This window comes from Fusarium phalaenopsidis (assembly GCF_050370095.1).
Source record: "Fusarium phalaenopsidis strain FUZ10S chromosome Unknown contig_32292, whole genome shotgun sequence".
NCBI classification, from domain to species: domain Eukaryota; kingdom Fungi; phylum Ascomycota; class Sordariomycetes; order Hypocreales; family Nectriaceae; genus Fusarium; species Fusarium phalaenopsidis.
In genome coordinates, this window is record NW_028145410.1 from 656,616 (window position 1) to 682,205 (window position 25,590).

General features: G+C 51.0%; 6 protein-coding genes across 6 annotated transcripts; 4 read left to right on the top strand and 2 right to left on the bottom strand.

Moving 5' to 3' along the window:
- Positions 1-1,356: 1,356 nt before the first annotated feature.
- On the top strand, positions 1,357-3,336 carry LRP88_04524 (GMC family oxidoreductase; the record flags this gene model as incomplete). Its single annotated transcript, XM_083241096.1, has 3 exons — positions 1,357-1,417; positions 1,465-1,808; positions 1,861-3,336. The coding sequence occupies 3 exons, from the start codon at positions 1,357-1,359 to the stop codon at positions 3,334-3,336; spliced, it is 1,881 nt and encodes a 626-aa protein (XP_083102244.1).
- A 6,477-nt stretch (positions 3,337-9,813) lies between these two features.
- Positions 9,814-12,022, bottom strand: LRP88_04525 (uncharacterized protein; the record flags this gene model as incomplete). Its single annotated transcript, XM_083241097.1, has 5 exons — positions 9,814-10,412; positions 10,462-10,600; positions 10,664-11,447; positions 11,498-11,820; positions 11,870-12,022. The coding sequence occupies 5 exons, from the start codon at positions 12,020-12,022 to the stop codon at positions 9,814-9,816; spliced, it is 1,998 nt and encodes a 665-aa protein (XP_083102245.1).
- Positions 12,023-14,184: 2,162 nt separating this feature from the next.
- LRP88_04526 (uncharacterized protein) lies at positions 14,185-14,736 on the top strand (the record flags this gene model as incomplete). The annotated part of the gene is made up of 1 exon (XM_083241098.1): positions 14,185-14,736. The coding sequence occupies one exon, from the start codon at positions 14,185-14,187 to the stop codon at positions 14,734-14,736; it is 552 nt and encodes a 183-aa protein (XP_083102246.1).
- Positions 14,737-17,517: 2,781 nt separating this feature from the next.
- LRP88_04527 (uncharacterized protein) lies at positions 17,518-18,417 on the top strand (the record flags this gene model as incomplete). The annotated part of the gene is made up of 1 exon (XM_083241099.1): positions 17,518-18,417. The coding sequence occupies one exon, from the start codon at positions 17,518-17,520 to the stop codon at positions 18,415-18,417; it is 900 nt and encodes a 299-aa protein (XP_083102247.1).
- A 2,526-nt stretch (positions 18,418-20,943) lies between these two features.
- On the top strand, positions 20,944-22,306 carry LRP88_04528 (uncharacterized protein; the record flags this gene model as incomplete). The annotated part of the gene is made up of 4 exons (XM_083241100.1): positions 20,944-21,091; positions 21,235-21,700; positions 21,754-21,884; positions 21,942-22,306. 4 exons carry the CDS (start codon positions 20,944-20,946, stop codon positions 22,304-22,306), a joined length of 1,110 nt encoding a protein of 369 aa, XP_083102248.1.
- A 1,416-nt stretch (positions 22,307-23,722) lies between these two features.
- LRP88_04529 (fungal specific transcription factor domain-containing protein) lies at positions 23,723-24,718 on the bottom strand (the record flags this gene model as incomplete). Its single annotated transcript, XM_083241101.1, has 3 exons — positions 23,723-24,343; positions 24,403-24,482; positions 24,535-24,718. 3 exons carry the CDS (start codon positions 24,716-24,718, stop codon positions 23,723-23,725), a joined length of 885 nt encoding a protein of 294 aa, XP_083102249.1.
- Between the last annotated feature and the right edge of the window lie 872 nt (positions 24,719-25,590).

A 25,590-nucleotide genomic window follows, 5' to 3' on the forward strand; every position in this document is an offset into this window, starting at 1 on the left:
TTCCAACAAGAGCCACACTGGGAAACTTCGTAGAGGGGCAAGTTCTCACAAATCGAAAGGGCTGCGGGAAATAGATTTTTTGTTCTATTTTGCTCATCGCTGGGCCACCTCAGTGAAGCTGTCATACTCGCAAAATGGTTACCGCTTCTGGTGCTACGTTGAACAATGAAGCTGATAGGCCTTGACCATGGCGCCTAAAAGAGGAGTCGTGCAAGGCTTTCTTGGCGATAAAGAAACTCGACTTGTGGCACCCATTGAACGGCTCACCACATAATCGCCCCTTGGACAATGTTTTTGTCCCCCATTCATTGACCCGCAGCTCAGACCCGCGCGAGGACAGTTTGTGGACCTCGATCAGAGTCCCTGAGGTGGCCTCGAGCCCTAAAAAGTTGATGCCCAGGGGACTTTTGAGCGCAGACGACTGTGTTGACCAACCGTATTATGCAGTTTGTCTCAGATCCTGCATATTCTGCCCCAACCCCTCATCTTGTGCCCGAATCTGACATGTCAGGTGAATCTTCACGATCGCCAATGGTTCCTGTATAGCCCGGGGACTACTGGTGGTGTTTTTTGGGGCGACCTTCTACGGCGGACAATAGGGACCAAATTTCAGAACGCGACAAATGTCAGTTACGTGACAGGCACCGCACCGCACTGCGAGAACTGAGGACTCGGGAGATGGTTGCGGGGACAGCTCGAATGTCTCACCTGGGCGCAAAGTGCCTTGTCTTGATTCGTCAGAAGTGCATCGTGGTGGAAGATCGTATGTGCCTCAATTTGCGACAGGCTGAGCCACTTGCTGACTTGGAGGGGTAGGTAACTACATTTGCTGGCCTGGACCAGTAGCCAGAGGGCTTCTATTGAACGACTACGCAAGCTGGTTGCCTCCGCTAGAACTGGGCTTTACCGTGGTCTTGAGAGAACTGGAGGACCAACAGTCCACAGGGTCCCAAACTGAAATAAGACATTCAGGGTCTACTCATCGACATGCCAGTGGAGCTGCTGCGGTCCGTATGCACGCTTTGCCTGCGGGCTCGGCTCAACATTCACTCCTCCAGACAGGCCGAGGTTATTCGTTATCACATGGGCTGTGTACAAAGGCGAGGGCGAGCCGGGACGATGGTACTCATACCCCGTATGTGCGACGTGACTGAGGGAATTTGTGTCACCCCAGATGAAAGATCTCAGTGTACGTGATACGGAAGGAGCATCCGGCATGAGAAGCGGGGGCCAAACATGCATGAAACTGTGATCAACATGCAGGCCAGCGGCGGATGTATTTAAGGGAGAAAAGAGACCCTGATCGGGCTCCGACAGGGAAGAGGATATCGCCCTTGAGCACCTCCAACAACAACAATGGGTCTGTACACCAAGCTCGCCGACGATATCGATGAAGTCGACGTCATCATCGCTGGAGGTGAGGTGCTCCATAGCTCAAATGACTGATATACTAACCTCTGAAAGGCGGCACCGCTGCTTGCGTCGTGGCTGGACGTCTAGCAGAAGCCGACCCAACCCTCTCCATCCTTGTCATCGAAGGAGGCCCGGACAACCGAGGCATCCAGAACATCGAGAATCCCGTCTTCTATCCTGACCATTTGCTACCCACTAGCAAGGCGACCATCTTCTACAAGGCAAACAAGGCAGAACAGCTAGCCGGCCGAGAATGCATTGTTCCCTCAGGCGGCGTGCTGGGCGGAGGTTCATCGATCAATTTCCTCATGTACACTCGCGCCCAACGATCTGATTTTGACTCGTGGAACACGCCTGGATGGTCGGGAGACGAAATGCTCACATTCTTGAAGAAGGTAACCATTGACTCGACTTGTTCGCCGTTGTTCTGCCACTGACACCCCCAAGTTCGAGACGTACCACGGCAAAGGCAACCCAGAACTTCACGGGTTCGACGGCCCAATCCACGTCAGCGACGGCACTTTTCGCAACACCAAGGTTGAAGACGACGTCCTCAAGGCTGCGGCAGCCGTCGGATGGCCTGAGATCAAGGACCTACAGGATCTCGACAGCAACAACGGATTCGAGCGCTGGCTTCGTTACATCTCGCCTGACGGCAAACGACAGGATACTGCGAGAAAGTATCTGCACGACAAGCTCGAAGGGACCAAGTACCCAAACCTTCACATCCTTGTCGAGTCCAAGGTTGTTCGAGTGTTGCTGGATGACGAGAAGCGAGCTGTCGGGGTAGAATACACCCCCAACCCCGCGTTCCAACTCCAACTTGCTGCCACCCAACACCCAAAGCGCATCGTCAAGGCTCGCAAGCTGGTGGTTGTTTCATGCGGTGCCTGCGGCACACCCTCTGTTCTCGAGAGATCAGGTGTTGGCGACCCTAAGATCCTAAAGAGAGCGGGCGTCCCTGTTCTTGTTGATCTGCCTGGTGTGGGCCACGAATATGAGGATCACAACATCATCCTCTACCCGTACAGGACAGGTCTTGAGCCCAACGAGACTGCCGACTGGATCTTCAGAGACGCGGAACACCGCCAGGCGCTAGTTGACTCGAAGCATCCGCAAATCGGCTGGAACACTGTCGAACTCTCATCCAAGCTTCGACCTACAGAGGCCCAAGTGGATGAGCTTGGTCCCGAGTTCCGAGCTGCGTGGGACAAAGACTTCAAAGATGTTCCAAACCGTCCACTGATGCTCACAGCTGTCATTTCTGCGTACGTCAGTCGAACAAAAAACAGGGCTGGGCTAACAAGTGACAGCTTTTATGGCGACCTTGCAACTGTTCCGATGGGACAATACATGACCATCGCCAATTACACCGCGTACCCCTACTCTCGAGGTCACCTTCACATCACCGGGCCTAAAATCACTGACCCACTTGACTTTAACGTGGGTTTCCTCACAGACAAGGGCGACATTGATCTCAAGAAGCAACTGTGGGCCTACAAAAGATCCCGCGAAATCATGCGACGCACCGAGCTGTATCGCGGTGAGATCCCTGCCGGCCACCCAAACTTCCCCCCTGGCTCCAAGGCGGCTTGTGTCGATCTCCGCGAGAGATTGGAAAATGTCAAGGATGTAGAGTATTCTGCAGAAGATGACAAGGCCATCGAGCAGTTCATCCGCGAGCGAGTTGAAACAACATGGCACTCGATCGGCACAGCCAAGATGGCCCCTCGTGAGAAGTTTGGTGTCGTGGACAAAGACCTGAACGTCTGGGGAACAAAGGGTCTCAAGCTTGCTGATTTGAGCATTCCACCGATGAACGTCGGAGCGAACACGAACAACACAGCTATTGTGATTGGCGAGAAGGCTGCGGATATCATCATCAATGAGCTAGGGCTTGGCAGCAAGGGAGCAAATTTGTAGTCGAGCAGCCGAGGGATTTCTTACACAAACGCTCTATAGTTGGCATGACATATGTTAGTTGAGATTTCACTCTGAGCGCGTTGTCTCTCGTCTTGATTGGGGCCATTGTTCTTCACACTGTTCAACCCGGCTGAGTTACAGAACCAACACGTTGGCTCAGCGCATTCAAAACGCCACCGTACTGCCCCCCACTCTGTGGAAATTTGTAGACGAAAGATGGCTAACGACAAGCTGAAAAGATTGCACTTTTATAAGCTTTTCAGGCCCCAGGCCTCGGTGGCTGGGCTTGGCCCATGATGTCACAGGTTCTCACTGGTCAGTGATGTCCATCTGGATACCGAGCGACACACATTTCAGCTCACCGGTGGAGCCTGAGACCCATCAGAGAGCGGTCAGCAGTTATTTCAACCCCCAAGACTCTAAATAAGAAAGCAGGCTGGCGCTTATCAGTCGGAGGTCTCGGGTGTCGCCCGACGTTGTTGTACAACATAGCCTATTGTCCCTCTCGAGGGACGCCTGCCTACCGTTACGTTCCGCTTGAATTGTATGCCATTGGCCAGGAGATGGGCTACTCCCCCGATGGCGGAATGGTGAAAGCCTGATAAGAATGCCCTCTCCGTCATCCATGGTTATTCATTCTCCTTTCCACCACAGACAGCAGAACACACCGCAAGATGCCGCCGCTACTCCGACAACTTCTTTCTCCGTCCATGTCGATACGACTTGTTTTTCTCAGTCTCTTGCAGTTATGCTGGGCTCAAATACCCAACAGTGACATGGGGCAATACCCGGCCGGTGTTGTAACGCTGATTGCTGCCAGTTGGATGTTCTTTAAGAATAGCACATCGACTCTGTATGGTATGCTTCCTCAATACTGGCTGATACCTGGTCTTCAGACGGCGAAGAAACAGTTCCGTGACGGTTTTGGGCATGTTGAATGTTGTCAGAAGAACTGTTACCACGGGGACCAAACCGACATTATCAACCAGGCTGAGGAACTCCGACGGGAGTTCGCAGACGAGGGCATCGATCTCGAGGACGCTAGCAAGCAGATTGTCGAGTCAGGATGTTGGAGCTTTTCCACCTTGGTTCACGCAAGTGACGAACATGTTCGACGGGGGAGCCAGCTGTTCCTCACTAGTCAAGATCAAACGGAACAAGAGTGGTTAAGGGACTTCTGGGACTGGGAAAGAGATGTGAATTCCGCAGCAAAGAGGTTCTGGGTTTCCGGCGACATTTCAACTATCTCCGACCTTTTAAATCACCACGTTGCCATCAAAACTTTCGACGCAATCAGCGTCAGAGTCGGAAGTCGACGAAGAACGATGAACCTCAGAAACGTTAAATGCCTTCTTACTCATTCTGTTGCTGCAGCTGCAGCTCGAGAAGCCAAACGATGCATCGTCTTCGAAGCCATGCTTATCTCAATCTGGGCCGGCGTTGCTTCAATCAATGACCAAAGTACGACGACTGCACACAACAATTCTGCGACGCAATGGGCCAACCCAGTTCTTGTATCAGCTTCCACCCCGAAACTACAAGCAGTAACACCACCAGCAGGCTCTCGACTAGCCTACGAGCCTATTGAGGCCCACGGTCTATGGGTTTACATGGTTTCGATCACAGCTGCTCGCGTCACAATCAGTGCCGCTACAACTCTTGGTAGCTCAGGCAGTCTATGGCTTGCTGTGTTCGTGGGCTTGTACCTGACCAACCCTTCTGCCGCCGGTTCCTTTGGCCGGGAGAAGGACGATGCTCGCGCCGACTGCGGTCTAATAAGCGGAGAAGGCTTCTACATGAACTTTAGGCGGGAGACAATGCCTACGCACGTCAATCTGCATGAAAGACTGGAGAGCATGTCTATTGCGCTCTCGGTGGTCTTTTCCATCGTTGTCAGGCTTTTGAAACTACGGCTAAGGTCCCTGCTCGGCTACGGCGATTGGGTTCCTTCTGCGCCATGGCAAATGGTTCCAGGCATACTCCTTTCCATATGGGCCAGTTTGACCTATGCCGCTGAGCTAGTTGTAAGCTTGGATAGGAAGTCACCTGAATCGAAGGACCCATTCTTCATTGGATACAAGACTTTTATCCTCGTCTCTTCGGTTGCTTGTGTCTCCTTGGGTGTGGCGAGCATTACGGCTGCATACAAGGATTCCCCTCTATCGACAAGTCTCAGATGGGTAACGTATGGTGTTGCCGAGTTTCACAGTTGGCATGTCTGTATACACTACTTTCAGATTGACAAGGTAGACGGGCCGGACATGTGGTTTGCCTCTACCTCGACTTTGTCTGCGACGTGGGGAGCGGTACTTTTAGCGGTGGCATCTGACTTGGGAAAGTCATTATTATAGAGTAGTTTTACCAGGGAAGACTTGTTGCCATTTCCTTGCTTGCCATACATGAGGTGTTTGGTATCTTTTCATATAGCGGTGGTTCGGGCGTATTTACAGGCCGATATCCAGGTCAATGTCCAGTGTGCCTCCATGTAACTACCACGTTGTTATTTTGACGATTTGAGGTGTGTTTAGGTAGGACTCATTGTAAGACACAATATACGAATTTCGAATCGGCCTCTTTCCACTTAAAATCTTGGTCAAAAAGCCTTGCAATTGCGTCAACGAAAGAGTTATCCTGTCCGTGTTAACTTTATCCAACATGGCATCCAACGGTTGAGAACTTTATCTTGGAATACAAGGCTGCCTAAAGTAAAGATGTAAGGACACGGTTCAACTTGAGCACAATCGTGCATAACATTATCATCTGCAGGAGCTGCCTGGGTAAGCTCGAGAGCGAGACTGGGCAGCTATATAAGAGCAACCAGCGCACTCGAGGGTCCTTTGACCTTTCTTCTTTTAAACACCAGTCAAATATATACGTAGAAATCTTGCTCAAACACATCGCCTCCCTCGTCCGAAAAACATACGTCGATAAAATACCGACGATGGCTCACATTCAAGCATCCACCCAGGATGCTCGCGAGTCCTCTTCGGAAAGCACACAACTTTAGCGATGCACTCTCAGTCTCCCAAATGAACTGGTAGATACCGTCTTCGAGTTCCTCGACGGAAAAGATCAAATCTGCTTTGCGTTGACCTGTCGAACTCTTTACAACAACTATTTTCTCAAAACCGACAAGTACTACCGACGCGCTAATAACCGGTACCGCATTAGTAGCCTGCTACATACGTTGAAGAAGGATAGTCCTGATTACTACTATTGTGAGAAATGGCACAAGCTTCGTCGATGGAATGTGCCACCAAAGCGGAATCGGTCGGCTCGCGAGAACTGGAAGGGATACCTTGGAATTGATTATCGTCTTGATGATAATTACTACGAGTTCCCAGTGGGCGAAGATCATTGCCTCACGCTTCATGCCGTGAGAGTTATCATGAGCCGCCACCTCTTCGGGCCTCGACATGGAATACCGCTCGAAGAGATTGAACTAGACACCCACAAGCAGTGCCCGGAGACTGGTGCTTCAGTTGATATGGCCGTCCGACCACGGACCATCGATAACGAATTATTCCTCTCGGTCCGCTACAAGTTACTGCACCCCCAAAACGACGCCCAAAGCCTGAAAAGGTTCATCAACCAAACCAGGTGGCGTGTGTGTCGACACCTACAGATCGGGAAGCATTGGACCAGCAGTAACTGTTTTTACGAGCGCGAAATCCAATTCCTGCCTCGTTGTGTCCCGGAGTTCGAGAGAGGATGCTGGCCTCCACAGGACTGCGCGGGCGGGCTTGATGGAAACGTCAGGTCCTGCTCAGTCTGCATGACAGATTACCAAGTCACCATCAGCCGGCAATACGACGGACAAGAGAAAAAGGGCTGGTCTATCGAGATCTCGGTGTGGCACCAACTTGGAGATGGCCGCGATCCCATTCACGGGCCCTGGTTTAATTTAGCGTGTGAGGGATACGTTGGTGGAGAAGAACGACAGTCCCTGCCGGGGATTGTACGACACAGGTGGAGCAAAGGTGATGGAGCTTTGCTTGATATCAAAGGGGAGTTTGTGGAAGGCTTGCAGTATCTTCCAAAGGGACTCACGACGGATCGATGCGGAAACGTGCTCATGGAAGGCGAATTATCCTATATGGACTATTAGTAATATCGGAGTAGTAGCCGCCTGACCATAGGAACTCGTATTAAACGCAAGATTGCAAAATATTTTTCTGCTTCCCGTTTTGAACTTAAGCTGAGTCGGTGTCTAGATCTTCCTGAGGAACCCAGAATGAGACGGGCTGAGCGAACCCCTGTAAGGTCACAGATCTGGGACAACGTCCAATAGCGCCCAGGGTCGGCCTGCGTCTTTTTGAGAGCACGTGGTGAGGGGACCGTACGAATAGCAATACCTGTTTGAAACAACCCTGCGAGTAATTTTCCATGACAACTCCAAGCGTGCAACATGTCGACCAACGGGTTTCACTACCTTCCACTTGGCTCTCAACCTGGCGGATTCCGTCTTCTCACACTGTTACCGGGCAGCCCAGATACGCTACTGCATTGTCAATTGTCCGATTCTAACCTCACCATCCGCCCCGTCTACGACGCGTTATCCTATGTCTGGGGTAAGCCCTCGAGTCCCAATGACTCAACCAATGTCCTAGTTCTCGATGGACATCATTTACCGGCTACGGCGAACCTTGTTTCAGCTTTACGACACTTGCGTCCGCCCGTTGGAGCGCACCCAATCACCCTCTGGGTAGATGCCGTTTGCATCAACCAGGAAGATCTGAATGAGCGAAGCCAGCAAGTTTCAATGATGCGGGATATCTACGCATCAGCGGAAAGAGTTGTGATATGGATTGGAGAGGCAGGTGATGGTAGTGATGCCGTGTTTGATGCGCTGCCAGTGATTGTTGGGCCAGACGGGCAACACGGTACTGAAAGATTGAGCCTGATGCGTGAATGCAGCAGCTTCTTTATTAGTATCGTGGATCGCCGCCCTTGGTTCTCGCGCACTTGGATTCTTCAAGAGCTGGCCATGGCCAAGCACGATCCCTTGGTGGTTTGTGGATGGAAGTCTGCGCCATGGTCGTTATTCATCAAAGGATGGGTGACTATTGCAAGAGAGGCATTCTCGGAAATGGGCCTAGTCCGTGAAATAGGGTTAAAGCGAGAAGAGGATGCCAACCACAGCCCCGGCACTGGCGGTGACTTTCAGATGGTTGCGTTGATGAAGCTCGACGTCTTGAATGAGCTCAGGGACGAGGCCATGCGGACCCAGGGCGGGGAGAGTCTGAGGAAATTACTGATGATTTCGAGGTCCTCAGAAGCCACCGACCCAAGGGACAGGATATATGGACTTCTTGGAATGCTCAAAACGGATGGACCTGGTATGACCATCCCCGTCGACTATCACAAACCCACCGCGGCAGTTTATTCAGATGCCATGGCTCACATCTTCTCCCAAGGAGAAGGTCCATATTTCCTGTCAGGAGTGTGGCTTCCAGGGGTTTCCGCTGCCGCTCCTCATATTGATTCACTTCCACCAACAGTGGACCAGCCAAACCTTCCATCTTGGGTTCCCGATTTCTCGCGCCAGATGGCCGGCAAGGCAACGCAGACAAGCGGTATTCACTTCCATCCCCCAGCAGGAATCAGTGCCTCTGGGGCTGGGGCGGACTGCAACAACGGAAAGAGGCTGGACGATGAAAGAACGCTGCATGTAGAGGGACTCTTTGTCGACACAATCGACCAGGTCATATCATTGGGCACATCTCTCGATTCATGCCTCGAGAAACTACCTGCTCTGGAGGCTGTGGTGTCTGAAGCCAGGCAACGACCCTGTCAGCTTAACCACACGATCGCATCCTTTATAGAGCAGTTCAAGAGGAAGGAGCCGTTGTGGAGAATCTTGATCTCGAACAAGCGCCTGAGGTCTGGCTACGATTCTGCCCCTGCTTCTTACGAGGACATGTATCTGAGCCTCTTTAGCCGGCATGCCACGAAAGCCGACCCAAACAAAAATAGCCAGCAAAATGAGTACGAGATGTGCTTGAAGCAGGGCATCGGCAAACGATCTCTCTTCGTCTCCAAGAGCGGGTTTGTTGGCACCTGTGTGGCGGAAAGCTGTGTTGGAGACACTGTTGCCATTCTTTTTGGGTCACCGGTACCTTTCATCTTGCGCCTTGTACCCGGGTCAGAGATGGGAAGAAAAACTTATTCGCTCGTTGGTGGTTCATATGTCGGCGGTATTATGGCAGGTGAGATGGTTGATGAACTTTACTGCGAGGATTTGATGGATTCCACAACGTTTTTTATTCAGTAGAGTTAAGATGTTGATGTTAGGCGATTCGTTTTTACCTTGAAATGCTATCCCTACTCTGCTGAGTGCAGTCAAAGTCGGAGAACTCACGCTTAGGTGCGCAAGTGCAATGCGAGTCGACATGACAACATTCTCTCATCATCTCAAGTTAATGCGGTATTAAGTATTACTTCAGATCTCCCAGTCACCAAGCTAGTTTAAAATCACTACACAAGTAGAGCAGCCATCAAGAAAACAGACATAGACACCCCAACAAAGCTTTCCATAACCTTGGATCCCGCCGAATCATCATCCTTGCCATTAGTACTGTTCGCCGATCCCGCAGACCATTCCGTCTTGTTCCACTCCTCATACGTCAAACTGGTATTCAAGCGCGGCTTCAAGTCAAAATCTGCAGCTGTGGCCTCCCTGGAACTCGTTGTGCCATTCCAGCAATGTCTATCAAAACACTCCTGACACTGGGAAGGCAGCTTGGTGTTTGTGCGCTGAAGCGCTCCTTTGATGGCGGCACACGCAAGACAAGCCGGCCAATCGGGATCAACCGTGCCGTTTCCATACGTGGCGATCTGGAACGCATTGTCAAAGGCAATGTCGAGTTGCTCATCTGTGAATTGATCCAGAGTGTACGAGTAGTTAGTGTAGCCAGTCCATGGAGCGTTGGGGAGGTAGAGAAGGAGGGGCTTGTCTTTGGTGGCGTTGCAGCCAAAGAAGGTTGGCTGTTTGGTGAGGTTCAGGGCGACCATGGTGTTGACGTCTGGGATGTCGGGGAACGGGATATTTCCCTCCTTTGCGGAAAGTGCCGTGTCTGCAACCAGTCAATATTGGCTCTCAACATGAATAGGCGGCAAACCTACTGATCAGATTGGTTCCGTTGACCCAATCGTTCACGATGGAGTCTGATGAAGCTTCGTACACGATAATCAGATCAAGCTTGCGGTCAGGGATGATCAGAGGTCGAAGGGGGTTGGTCTCTCCAGTGAGACTGCCATCCACCTAATGCTGTTAGCAGTGCTTCGCAAATACAGGAAACAGACATACCAAAAGTAGTTCCGAGACACCCTTCATATCATTGTTGTAATCCTCAAAGGGATTGGGAAATGTAGACCACAACGATTCGTTGAATGTGAGGTCAAAGTACTCAGCCGTCTCATTCACCAGCTGAACAAGCGGATTGTCGTACTGATCCTCAGGAATAGGAACATCATTGATGTCCTTATTCACAGCCTGCCTCTCATGCAAATCTCTCTTTGAAAAAACCGGAATGTCGTAAAACGTATCAATGAACCAAGCAGTAAACGCATTGGCCGTCGTGCCCTGCATGAGAGTGAGCTTATCGAATCCCTGAACGCACTCGCTCGAATTTTGTGCTTTGCCCTTAGACATGGCAGTTCCAAGCCACTCGGTGGAAATGAAGGCCTGGACTCTGCCTCCGAGCCAGCTTCCAAACTCGAATGGCGTGACTTCGTAAGCCGTGAGGTTGAAGCCGTTGGTCTTGTTGAAGCCGGGGTACATGAGTTTGCCGATCTCTGGGGATTTGCCGGGGATGACTTCTGCGAGGGCTAGGATCGGCATGGGTGCATCTCCGAGGTTGAATGCGGTGCCGTTGGCTGCAATGTCGGAGTAGTTGCTGAAAAGCTGATCCTCTGGCAACCAGGTGCCCCAGAACTGTCCAAAGGTGTCGCCTACAGACACGGGGAAACCAGCTTCGGCCTTGGCTCCAGTGTTTTCAAAGATTTCTTTGAGAAAGGCTTCCTGGTCCCCATCAGGCCCAGAAGCATAAGCCGCTGAGAAGTTGGTGGCTTTTCGTAGAGCATCTGTTGTGCTGAAGTTATTTGCCGCACTATCACATTAAGTCAACCTTCGGCGTCAGGAGAGGTTGGGAGGTTTTACAGTAAAGAAACGGTCACAGTTCCGCCCCCACTGAGACCAGTGATGTAAGAAAGCAGCTGCGTCAAGCCTCCAGTGCGGGCGGCAACAGCGGCGTTAGATCGAGCGTCGTACGCTTGCCAGATGCCCAGACCTCCAAGACCAGATTGCGTGCCGCCGCCAGAGACTGAAAGACCAACAACGGGAACATTAGTTGGCTTGAGCTTCTTGATGAAACTTGACACGTCAAAGTCGGAAATGTTGGCCAGCTTGAGGTAGTCTTCCAGACTAGGGATCATCTGCTTTCCTCGTTGCTGTCTCCAGGCGCTCTCTTCTTTTGAAAGACCCTAAGATCAGTCAGCTTAGGAGCTCCAAAGAGGATGGAACATGGCATACATCTGAGGGATCGCGGATTCTCAAGTTGGATGGACAATTCGTGTAAAAGGGCGCATATGGATCGGCATCAGCGCCACCCTGTTGTGCTTGTGCCGTAAAGCCATTGCTGAGTATGGCTGAAAGCAGCAAATGCGTATGGGCTGTCCAATGCATTGTGTCGGTGTGTTTGTGTGTTCGTAGCCGTGAACAGTCAATCCACGATGAACAACAGCGAGAGAGAACGAACAGAGATTCTCCCTCATTCTGACAGGGAAATGGCCGCTTATTATCCCTGTTCACGGAACACATGCCGATCAACCGATCTCCCTTGACGGGACTTGTCGTTGTGGAAACCTTCACCTCGGAAGTCGCCAAATCTGGAGCTGCATGCCAGCCATTGACGTTGACGATCTCAGCCAACGCTTCTGATTGGTTTTGAGGACCAAAATATCCGTAGCCAAGTCTGAAATAGCCCAAAGGAGAGAAAAATCTCGGCAAAGAATGGGGGAAGATGGTCATGTCTCTGATGCGGCCCTTGACGTGGCGCCCTTGAAGGAATGCGCCGAAAAATTACCTCTTCTTTACGCCCCATGGGTCTTAGCAGAGGCGACGCCTATGTCGCGAGATCTGGCTCTTTTGTGCGAATGAAGTACCCCTGATGAATGATGCAAAAGCGTTGCGCAAAGCCGTTGCCCCAGTCCCTGAAGAGGCTCTCAAAGCCCGTTGTGGTGCGATGGGGGTGGGGGCAAGTTGTCCTCTGGGAGTCTCTAACGATGTGGCTGAGCCCAGACATCGACAGGCTCATCGAGGCCCTGTCGCCCTCTGAACTTGCGGTCCTGAGATCCGTCAGCCGTGGTAACTCATGACAGAATCTCACCTGGTCACGGTTGGACAATGGAGGCTTTCATCACATGCACTATGTAATTGTATAGGATATTATTGCCCTCGTCTCTGGTTGTACATTTCTCTTTTTGGTAGGTACGGCGCCCCCATGTCGAGCACCAACTGACACTGCTTCTGAAACGGTGGCTACCACTCATACCAGATGACATACTTCCATGAATAAGCTCAACACGCTTGAGCTAATGGAGAGTAAGGCATTGTACCTCCACACGTCAAATAAAATACCTTGCTACTCGGCCTGTCATGGCTTTGAGATCTGAGGACAGTCCTTGACGTTCTTGAAACCGTCCTCACTCTGGGAACCCCAGACCTGGGTGGGTCATAACTGCTTATCTAAGGACCCCGCCCCGTCCATGAGGATTAATGGAGCTTGTGTGGATGGAAAATGTTGATTCTTATACCCCAGAAATACAGGATGATCATCCCCAAACACCCCATCGAATCCTTTGTCTTATCGTGGCTGCGCTGCCCTAGCCTGGTGATACCAAGCGACCCATTGCAGTCAGCTCAGTTCAGAAATCATCACCTTTGTCACCCCTCGATCGACGCTCATAGTGAAAGCGGCTCTGTCAGAGCTTTCGCTTCCGGGGTCGTCTAACCTGATATGAGCCGCTTGGAAAGCCGGCGGTTGTCGAGACTATCCCTCTTCTTGACGTTCTTGTGTCACCCTAAAACCGCCTTGGACATAGTTATACACTCCAACAGTAGAGTACGGAGTGTGTATGCCCCACAATGAAACAAATAGGGGGAAATGTGCTGTGGCGTACGGAGTTCGGCACGCGGGTGAAAGAAAACAGGGCCGGTCCTCACATACAACTTTTACGCGGTGAGCAGCCTTGTAATATTCCACCCCGCGTGAACGGATATCGTGGCTTGCATTGGTCGTCGAGAATGGCCATAGTGCGAGAGACTATTTGACGCTCCCGAGCCCTCAAGCGTCGAAAGCGCGTCAAGCCCCTGGGCTAGTCTGGATCTCGATCTCCTGACTGCTGACGGTCGCTCGCCTCATCACTAAAGCACTACCAGCTGCTTCTGGTGCCTTGGTTTCGTCTTGATCTCATTTTGTGATACTCATAGCAGGACAAGCCACCGACCAGCTATGATTGGCTTAGATCCCCATGTGCGGCCTCTTGTTTGAATGTTCGCGCCCCCAAGGAGGTCTTCATCTCCAGATGTGATCCCCAACTAATCTCTCGAAGAGAAGGGGAACATCATGTTGGCTTGTGATGATTGAGGGAATGCGTTTACGCTAAATTGGTAAGTGATAATAAATTCTACGTTGCACCCACATTCCCTCGCCGTCTTGGTCGTTCGTCGTGCATCCTCTGTTATTGTCAATGCATCCCGAATAGTCACTCTTTTTCCTTGCCTCACTCCTAGTCACTCGCTACCAGACCATCTATTAAATTCCCCATTTCACTCGAACAGACACAATGGTCCACTTCAAGCTCCTCCTTTTGGCCCTGGCCGCCGTCTCGACCGTCGGCGCCAGACCTCCTTGCAGACCCGACACCACGGCGCCTACCCTGAGCACTACGACAACCGCAGCCGAAGAGACTACCAGCACCGAAACTTCTGCCACTGAAACTCTTGCCACTGAAACTTCTAGCACTGCCGTTTCTACCACAACTGCCTCTGACGAAACTTCTACCACTGCTGCCCCTACCACCACAACCACGGAGGCTGATGTTTCCACCACATCTACCGCTCCAGAGACCACTACCTCGGCCCCTGCTCCCGTCTGTGGCATCACCGGCTACTTCGTCCCCGGGCATGACCTTGCCTACCTTTACTCTCCTGGATACAAGCCTAGCGCCAAGGAGTGTCTTGAGGGGTGCGCCACTTACAGCGGCTGCGAGGTCATTGCATTTTACTACACTGGCAGCGACTTCGGCCGTTGCGAATACTTCAAGGGGCCTCTCATTACCGATGGCCAATACACACAGTACAAGTGGTACGACGTCGGCTGCCTGGCTAACATGTAAGGCAAGTCGTTGGCAGAGTTACATGCTGTTTCCGTCACGGAGGTTACGGCATGTTGTCCTGATCGCTATATCGGGCTGAAGGGCGTCCAAACATTTGTATTCGACCACAGCAACATATTTATTAACATAGAATCTTAAGAGCTGCGACACTTATACGTGGCCATTTAATTCATAAATACATTCTCCGCATAATTCAGTGACATGAACAGACCCTCTTACGCAGACAAGATATGCGATATATCACAGATTCCATGGTGGAAACGGGATCCTGAGACGAAACTCGAGCGACACGTGAAATAGTAGGGTTGGCCGCTTTTACGGCCTCTTTTGCTGGCCGGCTCAGTTTCAGCTCAGCTGGTCATCACCCCCCACTCAGTCCGCATCAGCTCTGCTCACCCCCTTTGGCTGAGCAGCAGCTATTTCTCTCCAAAGGCTATCTGCAGGTGCTTGCCGGGGATTAAAGTACAGGCCGTTTTCTCCAAAGGCGGCAAGATACTTGTTGTCGTCACGTGGTGTAGGAACATTTTCTGGGACCATCGGGAACTGCGTCCTGACCGATGACTGCCATACTTTCCTTTAGCGCGTCACCGGACCAAGTTTCAGGACCTAGAAATATATTAGTACATGCCTTAATGTGGTATATTAGATCCCAGTTTAATATCTGGTATAAGACATGGTGTTATAGACCAGAGTTTGGGATAGTATGTGGTGTGCCAGTATATTTATATCCTATGTAGAGCAGGAGGTATACACTGAGCAATTGGCATGTCAAAATACATATTTATTCTTAGTCTTAGGTCAATGCGAAGTGTCAAAAATCTAAATTTAGTCTTCAGCTGCGTACGATCAAAAGAATGAAGGTATTGATCAGAGGTGAAAGCCTCGTACCCAGGGGGCTGGCTAATGATGGGCTGCCCCATTATACTCCTATCCCCGAAAAGAAACGGGTTGAGCCTGGTTAGGTGTCACACCGCGGGAAAGGTAGCGTGCTACTAATTTTGGGGAAATTGACTCAGGAAGTGTGTCATTGGACGCGTGCTAATCATGGCTATGAGAGACCAGAACTGGATACGTGGATATTCTAGGCTTGCTCCAGACGCCCGCAATGATACCCAGACTCGCGCGGGAATGTCTGACGACGCACTCCTATGGATACAGCTTTATAAGTATGAGCAGACCTCCCTGCAGATCGATCGTACTGATTCAACCAATGTTCCTTCCTATGATCCCACAATGCAGCGATTTTTTATGCTATCTAGTCTACTCGGCCTTGGTAAGCAAGTCTCCTGGTCCACACATAAGGTCGAATCTTATACATCCTTCTAGGTCGAGTGATGGCGTGTTCACCTGGCTGGTACGGCACCGCACCATTTTGCGACGGAGAATGCCCTCCCGGAACCCGCCAGACGAGAACCGATGAATGTGGTGGTGGCCATTGCTGCTGGAGCGGACACAAAGTCTACTGCGAATGCATTGGCGGCGATACTTGCGCGGCTTTCTGGAGCGGGACTGCGCCGTTTTGCGATCCGGAGGCGTGTCCGGCAGGATGGCACGAGGCGGGGAGAAGTGACTGGGGCGACGGTGGCTACTGCGTCACAGGAAAGAAGATTCTCTGTGATTGCAACGGTGGAGGCGCTGGACCATGCTCTCCAAAGCCAGCAGATGTTCACTGCGCGGGCATCTTCTTGATCTGCGATAATGGCTGCTCGACCTTTGTCTGTGGAGGGTGCTTCGGGGTCGGTTAGCACCAAGGCTACGAAAACTGATGTTGATTCAGCTGCAGATGTTTCAAGGTTTCCGCAAAACTGAGTTATGTTTAGTATTTAGTGAAGGTTTCGTTGAGAATAACACATCGCGAACATAATCCAACCAGTTTGAAGCAAGTCACTGTGAACCAAGAGGCATCTCGAAAGTACAATCTGTCAGATGGCTCCTTAGGATAGCACCCCAGGGGAATTTGGTACGTGTGGCAGTACCCTGTTCCCTGGTTCGGTCAGGTTAGAAGCCTGAAATAGAATCTCTGCAACAGAGACGATTGAGCCACTAGTCCACTTGAAAGCTCTCTCGTAGTGTATACGTACTCAGTGGCGACTTACAGCTTGACTACAAATTAAGAGTAGTGATCTTGAACTATTTATGGAACATTCTACTAATATTAGACCTAGATTCGTAGATGTATAGAAATCTTCCCCTAGTCTAGGCCAGCACACCCGGGCTTGTGCTATAAGTAGCAACTTTGTTTGAATACTAGTTGAAGATCCCGAACTAGGACGAGAACTATTCATAGCAAACTTTCCTGAAACTTGGAGAGACTAGCAGCACCTGTGTCTGTTTCTGAATCTCATTGGCAGATGTCCTCGGCCCCTTTCCAGAAGTCACACGTCTCTCGAACACAGCGGCGCGCCCGCTCGCTATCCTGCGAGTGCATGGAGGCCTAAAATAATAGAGGTGTCTATGTATAGCAGCCTTCTTCGAGATCTAAATATAGCCAGCCATGGTGGAGTTGTGTTGGCGATATCACGGCCTGGCGCTCCAGCATAAATAGAATGAAAAGATGCACAGGCGAAGAATCTTATCCTTCGCTTTGTTTCTCTGTTCTAAATCGCCTAGGTTGGCATCCATCAATCAGTTGCTCTGAGCAGATTCCTTTATCATCTCCGCTGAGAAAGGTGACGCAGAGCCAATCCAAGCGAGTCGTCATGCCAGGTACTGACAACTGGCCAAACCACCAGTCTCTCAGATTCATTGCAACCTCCACGATTAGAACCTGCGACTACCACAATGATCTCAGCTTTCCTATCTGCTGTCACTTGGGCTTTCGCCCTCATGGTTGTAACCGGCCCTCCCTCACAGGCCACCCCCATAGCATCAGACGACACTGGTGCACACCATTCTATCACTGCTCGAGCTGCTGTATCGTGGCAAGCTAGACACAGAATGTCTTCTTCCACCTTCCAGGACACATTCGGCAAAATGTGCCACGACAAATACCGTCTCACCTACGTGAGCGGCTACACTGTCGGCGGTGATCCGCGTTTCGCAGCGATCTGGGACCAAAATGCTACTTCGGATTGGGCTGCGAGGCATGGCATGACCGGTGCCGAATACCAGGGTCAGTTCGATGCTCTCGCTGGCAAGGGCTTCCGGCTCCGTCTTGTCAACGGATACACCGTTGCAGGAGACGCTCGTTATGCAGCCATCTGGGACAAGTCTGCGGGCGCCATGCCGGTCGCTAGACATGGCTTGAGCTCTTCTGAATACCAGAAGGTGTTTAATACCTTTTTTTCAAAGGGGTACCGGTTGAAGCATGTTAGCGGCTATGCGCAAGGCAATCAAGCGTTGTATGCGGCGTTGTGGGAGAAGTCGGCGACTAATACTACATGGGTTGCACATCATGGAATGACAACGTCTGCATATCAGAAGTTTTCGGATAAGTATGTGGGTCAGGGCTTCCGTCTCGTTCATGTCAGTGGTTATGTGGTCGATAATGTGGATTATTATGCCGCGATTTGGGATAAATCGCCAAGTGGCCCTTGGGTTGCGAGACATCGGATGTCCTCAGCAGACTACCAAAATGAGTTCAACAAATGGGTGGGTCAAGGATATCGGTTGATGCTGGTAAGTGGGTATACGTTGGATTCAGACCACGATATGTATGCTGCTCTTTGGATCAGAGAATAGTAAGAGTTTGGATGGTTTCAACATACTCAAGGCGCAGTGTTTTCTCTTAAGAGGACAATTTGAAGCCGAAATTGTTTGCTAAATCTAATTTGTAACGACCGATTTTTCTGGTTACTATGTTCTGCAGCATTGGGTCTTTGCAACATTCTGCCCCCATTTCAACGCAGTAATCTCTTTCACCCCCCAGCACCATCTCCTTGAAGCTAAATCTTAAGAAGGACCATAAATTGTGGGGCAAGAAAGTGATAGCAAGTGGAACAAGCCTTTGAAAGCAAATGGGAGACTTGACAGCTTGAGCTCGGTTCAGTTCAGAATAATCTGCTATCAGTTGGGTTCATAGGGAAACATCAAACGGTGTGTAAAGAGTAGTAGGCGCCAGAGAGAAACGAATTGCCGTACTTGATGCGCTTTGAGACACGAACTTAACCTTGCGAGGTGTAGGTCGTGACGGAGTTACTGCGCCATGCCTGATGGAACGCTCAAGCCCTTTGTCCCCATCAGTTAACGGTGACCTGTATTTACGAGGGTTAGGATCAAAATACTGCGAGCACTGTTGAGTATTCTGATAGTTGATACGATGAAGTAACGCACCTTCACTGCACGGACTGCTGAAATGCCAACGGCATTTCCGACTCCACGTGGCTGATCATCGCCATGAACTGTTCGGCTCCTCAACCGCACGTGTCTGATGAAATGCATGATTACATCGGATCTCCAATCGGTTCCATCAATGCAAGATTGCCTATCAAGGGGTTTTAGACACTAACTATTTCTTGCAGATGGTGCCCCTGAGCGACTGACCCATAAGCCACATGGGAAACTGCCAAGAGCGGAAATATCGCCAACCTCACCCCAACAAGCGAGAGGGGGCGGAAATGGAGAGCTTAGAGCTAAAATCAACTTTAAGAAATTCCAATTTGGGCAGTTTGGCACGGATGTGATGATTGATGCCCCTGGGCCCAAGCGAGCTGAAAACGGCTTCCGTTGAAAGCTGTCACTACCATGACAACCCCTGAACTTCCAAGACGAACCGCATCGATTCAATCTTTTAACTATCACTCGCATGGGAATAGTATCATGAACCGCTGAAAAGCCTTCGAACTGCAATCTTGCTTTCCTGTCACTGCGGATGACCACCCGCGCGGCCGCCCACTCCGCCAACCACACCGCGCTAAACCCAGCCATTCAGCTCTAGCTTGCCTGCCGATTTGCAACGGGAGAAAGCCACGGCGGCCGCGTCGTATCGCTCGACACGTGTCGGACCCCCAAAGCATGTCACCCTCCTTGATCGGCACCGTTTGACCCCGAAGAAAGAATGACATTCTGCGATCCGTTCACTGATAGACAGATCGAGTGGACGAGCTGTTGGTGCTAGAATAGCGGGCTAATCGTTCACCTCAGCACGTTATCAAAATCCGCTGCAGCCACCACGCGTTAGCTGCCTCACCGTCGGTGGGTCGGAGGGCAAGCTAAGCTTGATCAGATCTGTCAACAGACCTAAGCGATGCGACTTTGAAGAACCAGGAGCCCGGGCCGTAGTGCACGGTCGAAGGGGGAATGCTACGGTGGAGTTGAGAGGATCTGAGCGTTTCTTCAAGAATGACATCAAAGCGAGGAGCTGAAGATATGGAGTGGATACCTTCTGCAACGGCAGCAGCGTGGCCGTTTACGCGGTTGGTGTCCCTGCATCTTGCGTCGCCCTGCAGGACACCACCAGCTCAGCTGAGAACAGGCCCTGTTTCCAGATCCCCGATTTCCCGTTCAACTGACTCGAGTCCCAGGAACGCCGACATCACAATGGTTTCAGGCCGCGTTGCTATCGCCCGCAGGGCTATCGGGAGACTCGAGACCCGTCAAATCAGGGCTTAGCGATACCCTGGGGTTTTTGAGGCGGACCACGCGCGGGTCCGAGTTAGAGTTTCCCAGACCCCGGATCCAACACTGCCGGGGTAGACGCGGCAGCTGTTGTGCGCTTCTTATCTCGCGTGTTCTTCAGTGGCTGATTTCGAATGCAAAAGGGGCTTCACTTGTGTGTCCAGAATGATCGGTAAGAAGACGTGGCTGAGACCTGGCAAAAGGGATTTCTCAGGAAAAGCCTCTGCATGACTCTTGTATCAACCATGGCATTTGAATGGCTGGTCTACCGTGAAGCCGTCGCAGCCGATGAACTGAACGAACAAATCGGTCTCGATCTAGCTATCGACTCCCCAGCTCAAACGTGAGTCCTGAAAACAGCCCAGCTAAGCAGCGCAGCTCGAGTCCAGCCCGCCAAGGCCATTGGGTACATTGCTGCCACTCTACTTTCAGCCATGGTGGCTTGTCGCGCCGAGTCAGGTCCTCACGTCAACGGTCCAATGATGGGGGTCTAGTCTCGTTGATAGGCCAGCCACTGCCAGCCCAAAGTCAAAGCGCTGATCCTCAGCCAAAAGGTGAGGGACCCCCAGATAAACCGGTGGGAAGTGATTCTCGTCATTGTTGTGCTCGTCATCGAAAGCTTCAACTTCTCGAGGCATTGCAGTCTCAACCATGGCTGGGCTCGAGCCCAACATCTACTGGTCGACGGCCATCACATGGATCGCGGCATCGGTGGCCATGGTGATGCGCTTCATGGCCCGACGGATAACAAAGCAGCCTTGGTGGTGGGATGATACCTTTTGTGTGCTTACCTATGTGGGTTCTCCGTCCACCTAAGACATGAATGAACAACTTGCTAACAGACATGCCAGATATTCGGATGCCTCTACTCGGCGACCGTGTTAGAATGTACAAGCCAACCTACAATATTCACACCATTCAGAGTCTAACAATTCTATGCAGGGACCATCCATTGGTACCTTGGCCAATACATGCCCGACGACCTCAGCGACGCCGAACGAGACCTGATCCTTCACAATGGACGATTCATCGGATTCTTCAACTCCCTGACATATGCCTTTGCGATCGCCTCTGCGAAATTGGCTATCCTCTTCCTCTACTGGCGAATCTTTCAGCTATCATCGATCCGACTCCCAATGCAGATCATGATCACCATGTGTTTTATCTGGATCATTGTTCGAACGTTCATGACCATCTTCCGCTGCCTCCCGGTGCAGGCGTACTGGGATAAGACGATTCCTCACGCCGTCTGCAGGATCCGGGATACGGAATTCTTCTTTAGCACGGTGCTTACCCATTTCTTGATGGACCTTGCCATCTTGGTCTTGCCTATCATCGAGGTTTTCAAACTCCGCCTACGCATCGGCCAGAAGATTGCTGTGGCCGGTCTCTTCGTTGTTGGCTCTATGTACGTGACTACTGGGCTCTATTACTGTGCAGTCGCATCTAACTCTGTCACAGTGTTTGTCTCGCGTCGATATTCGCTATTGTCGAGGCCCTCAGGTATAACCCAAAGTCAACACAAATGCCCCATGACTACGGCATGTACTGCGTCTGGGGATCAGTCGAGATCAACATTGCAATTGTATCTGGTGAGAGCCCTTAACCTTGAGCCTATATTGGGCCTCTTGACTAACTACTTCCAATAGCTTGCTTCCCCCTACTTCGACCTGTCATCCGCAACATCTTCCCCGCCCGCTTCCTCAGCTCCTACTACGGCGGCAAGAGCAGCCAACCCACCAGTCGACCAAGCCATGCTATCCGACTGGCTACGATATCGAGAACAAACAGGGAAAAGGAGAATGACGAGACCAGTTCGACCCATCAACTAGCCGACATAGAAAGTGGTGTCTCGGACGTTGGCGACTTCGATGCGGTTCCCAGGCCAGTACACAGTCATGAGGGTATTCGTACCGTGATATCGAGTCCCTACCACGAGGACACGGATCAAAATACGGCTGGGATACGTGTACAGAAGGACATGATAGTCGAGGTGGTGGCGACGAAACGATGAAAGGGATTGGAAGATGAGAGATGATACCCCGGGAGATAATGAGCAATGTATATATTCAATAGAGATTAAAGACGTGCCGTTCAATAATATTTTAGTAGCGTGACATGATGGCACCTGGTTTCATGTTTAGACTTGACAGTGAAGCGCTCCTTACCATGAAAACTCAGGGGAGGCTCGCTCGAGACTCGCGGTATAACGGACCTAGGGAATAGTCCAGTCTCTCACAGGGTTCACTGTTTCTTCATCGCACTGCATATCTAAATTTGTAAATAAATTGTGTCTTTGCTTATCCTATTGAACTCTGAAAGTAGTTCTCCAGGCCGGGCAGCGACGCAAGCTCAGCAAAATTGGTGGGCACAAACTCGGGCATCAAGTTCATTTCCTCTGAACGAAACGATCCCTGTCCCGGACTACTACCATACGCCCACTCCATCGTTGGCACTGCTTGCTCTTGTCCCAGCATCTGCTCGGGCTCAACCTGCAACGCAACCCAGTTACGAAACTGATCATAACCTGCACCGCCCAGTGACGGGCTTTCACCATGACTCGCTCCCAGCTTAGCCAGCGTCATTTCCAAAATCTCCAAGCCCCGCTTCTCGGAGCTTTTGGTATTGGCAAAGATGCCGCCAGACATGATTTTTAGCAATGTGATTCCTTGATCGCAGATGTCGCCGAATTCGGCGAATTCTACCGTCTTGCTGAGGATGCGTTGAGCTATCAAAGTTACCACCGCAGCACAGCAAGAAGTGAACTCGGTATATGATGACTTGGAAAGTCCAAATTCATCATGGAGCTTTTGACAGAGCTGGACGGACGTAATGGCGCTTTGGATACAGTGTTTTATGAGGGTATTGCGAGCGTTGACCCATCCGTGCAGACCTCGCTTATCAGTATCAGAATCGTCAAACATGAAGGACCGGCCAATAAAGATATGCACAAGATGATACGTGAGTGCGAGGTGTATGTTGGATCGAAAGAGTGGCTGGCCCGGCGTCAAGTCCTTGCAGTAGGTCTCTTCTGGGAGACTATCCCACCATGTCTCCAATGCCTGGTTTACTTTGAGGGCATCATTGGCTACCAGTATGCTCGAGCTTGGAGTTGCTCTTTTAATCATTAAGCTGGAAAGTTAGCTTTGCAGCAGAAATCGGGATAAAAGAACCAACATGTTGTCGCGAGCATCCTCCATAATCTCAGTAAGGTCTTTCTGGGCCATGGCGTTATGAAACGTATTGGGCCTTCCGGATGGCTGTAATTCAAGGCGATCGACTGGTACCTGAGCGCTTATCTGGGACCTCTGGATTGATGCCGGCCGGCCATGTAAAATGGAAACACGCCTGCGAGTAGTTAGATACTGTGTCCAATATTTGGCTTCTGGTGAAATAATTTTCAAGCACGAGTGGACTCGTCAAATAGGACTTATATGGGCTGGCTCACCCACCTCTCCAGGGTATAGACCGTCCACCAGATTCGGTTGCGCATCTCGGTGTCTCGTGTCTTGGACTTGCTTTTCAAGTGCATGTTGTTATGTATGGCTATCTTCATGGCAATTCCATAATAGCTGCTAGCCAATCCCGCGGGGTCAACTGGAAGTGTGTACACTCCCATCAAGATGAAGGCTTGCACGCATTGTGCACTTCCGATAGTCAGCAGATCAGGAATCATAGCTGTTGCTTTTCGATAGAAAGACAAAGCAAGAGCGTCATCGATTGCCGAAGTCACGTCAACCTCCCCCGTGTTGGACTGTCTTCCTTTGACCAGGTGTGCAAACTGGGTACTGACGCAAAACACCATGAGAGCTGTGCAGACCCATGGAGCATCGGCGATCGTGAGCGGCGTGGCAGGGTGGGCGTATATCTCGGATATCCGGTTCCGGATAAAGTCTTCGTCTACGTAGAAGTAGTTTGTCTGAGCTACGTTGAAAAAAATGTCGAGCAACGCAGTGGCGACCTCGGCAGGTGGGAACACAGATACTGCGTCTTGGACGACAAAGGGCCATGATAGTAACTGTTCGGCAGTGGCCACGCTGGCTGTCGGGTCCTGTGGCAATACATATTAGCTCCGCAAATGAAAAATCGATAGAGAGAGACGTTTCTTACAGTGCTAGGTCTTTCCAAGTCAGGACCTAATTTTTGTTGGATTTGGCGAGTAAAGTCGGAATGAGAGAACTCTTCATAGGCTGTCCAGCGATGAGTAAAGTTGCCATGACTTGGTAATCTAAAACCGCATACCTAGGATAGAAGTAGCGTCTTTCGTCGCTTGATTGCTGGGAGTGTCGTCGGAAGCCTCATCACGTTGTAGGTTCGCAGGGTCCTGTGACGCAGGCGAGTCCGTTGATAGAGATGCCACCGTCTCCGCAAGCTGAGTAGGGCTGAAATCCTGAATATTCGTAAAGTGCTGGACAATGGCTTCCAAGTTGCGAATCCTATCGATATCGAAAAACACCCTTGGGTTAATCGTTTCTGCCAACTTTTGTATTTCTGGCCGCCGTCTTGATCGTCTATATGCGTTGGTGAAGGCGCATTGGCGCTTGGATTTGATACACCCGTCACATGGGGTTCCGCCAGTGCACCTTTCCTTCAGACGCCGGCAATGGTCGCACCTATGAGTCCTATTAGCCATGGAACGCAATTATACGCTATCTGAGCACTGACGCTCGTGCAGCCCTTGGCTTCTTCCCAACCGCCACGGTTATCTCGTTACGTGCCGGCTGGGGTGACGCCGGAGGCTGCCGGTCATCAACAGTCTGATCTGCTTCGGTGGGTCTCGACATTGCAACACGCTGAGCAAACCAGGCCAATCAGCTTGGTAAACAAAGGTCCTGGTCTAGTGGAGGGATGTTGAAAGAGGGAGATTCCTACGATTTGAGGTTTGGTGTTGTGTGCCGGTTTCGTGCCGGAAAATGTCACCCGAGACGTGCCGGGCCGGTGCGTGCCGGAGATCGACAGTGATAATGCCTAATTTAGAAACCCACTTATCCAAACCACTATCACTGGCTTCACTGACATCATTCATGTGAGGTCAGGCACAATCAAGTGTTTGAATGAAGACAAGGGCTGTTCCAGGTTCTCACAGAATGGCATCTAGAATACCTCGAAGATCATAGTTTAGCATACCTATCCTACGGTATTAAGACCAACGGTTACGTGGTGGCAAACAATTACAATCAAGCAAAAGCTCTAGGGTGGTTGCATCACGAGAAACTGTTTGTGGTGATTGTAGCATTGAATAGACACTACTCTCTTGCGCTAATTCATATATCCTAAACCGCATATCCTCCCATTTCC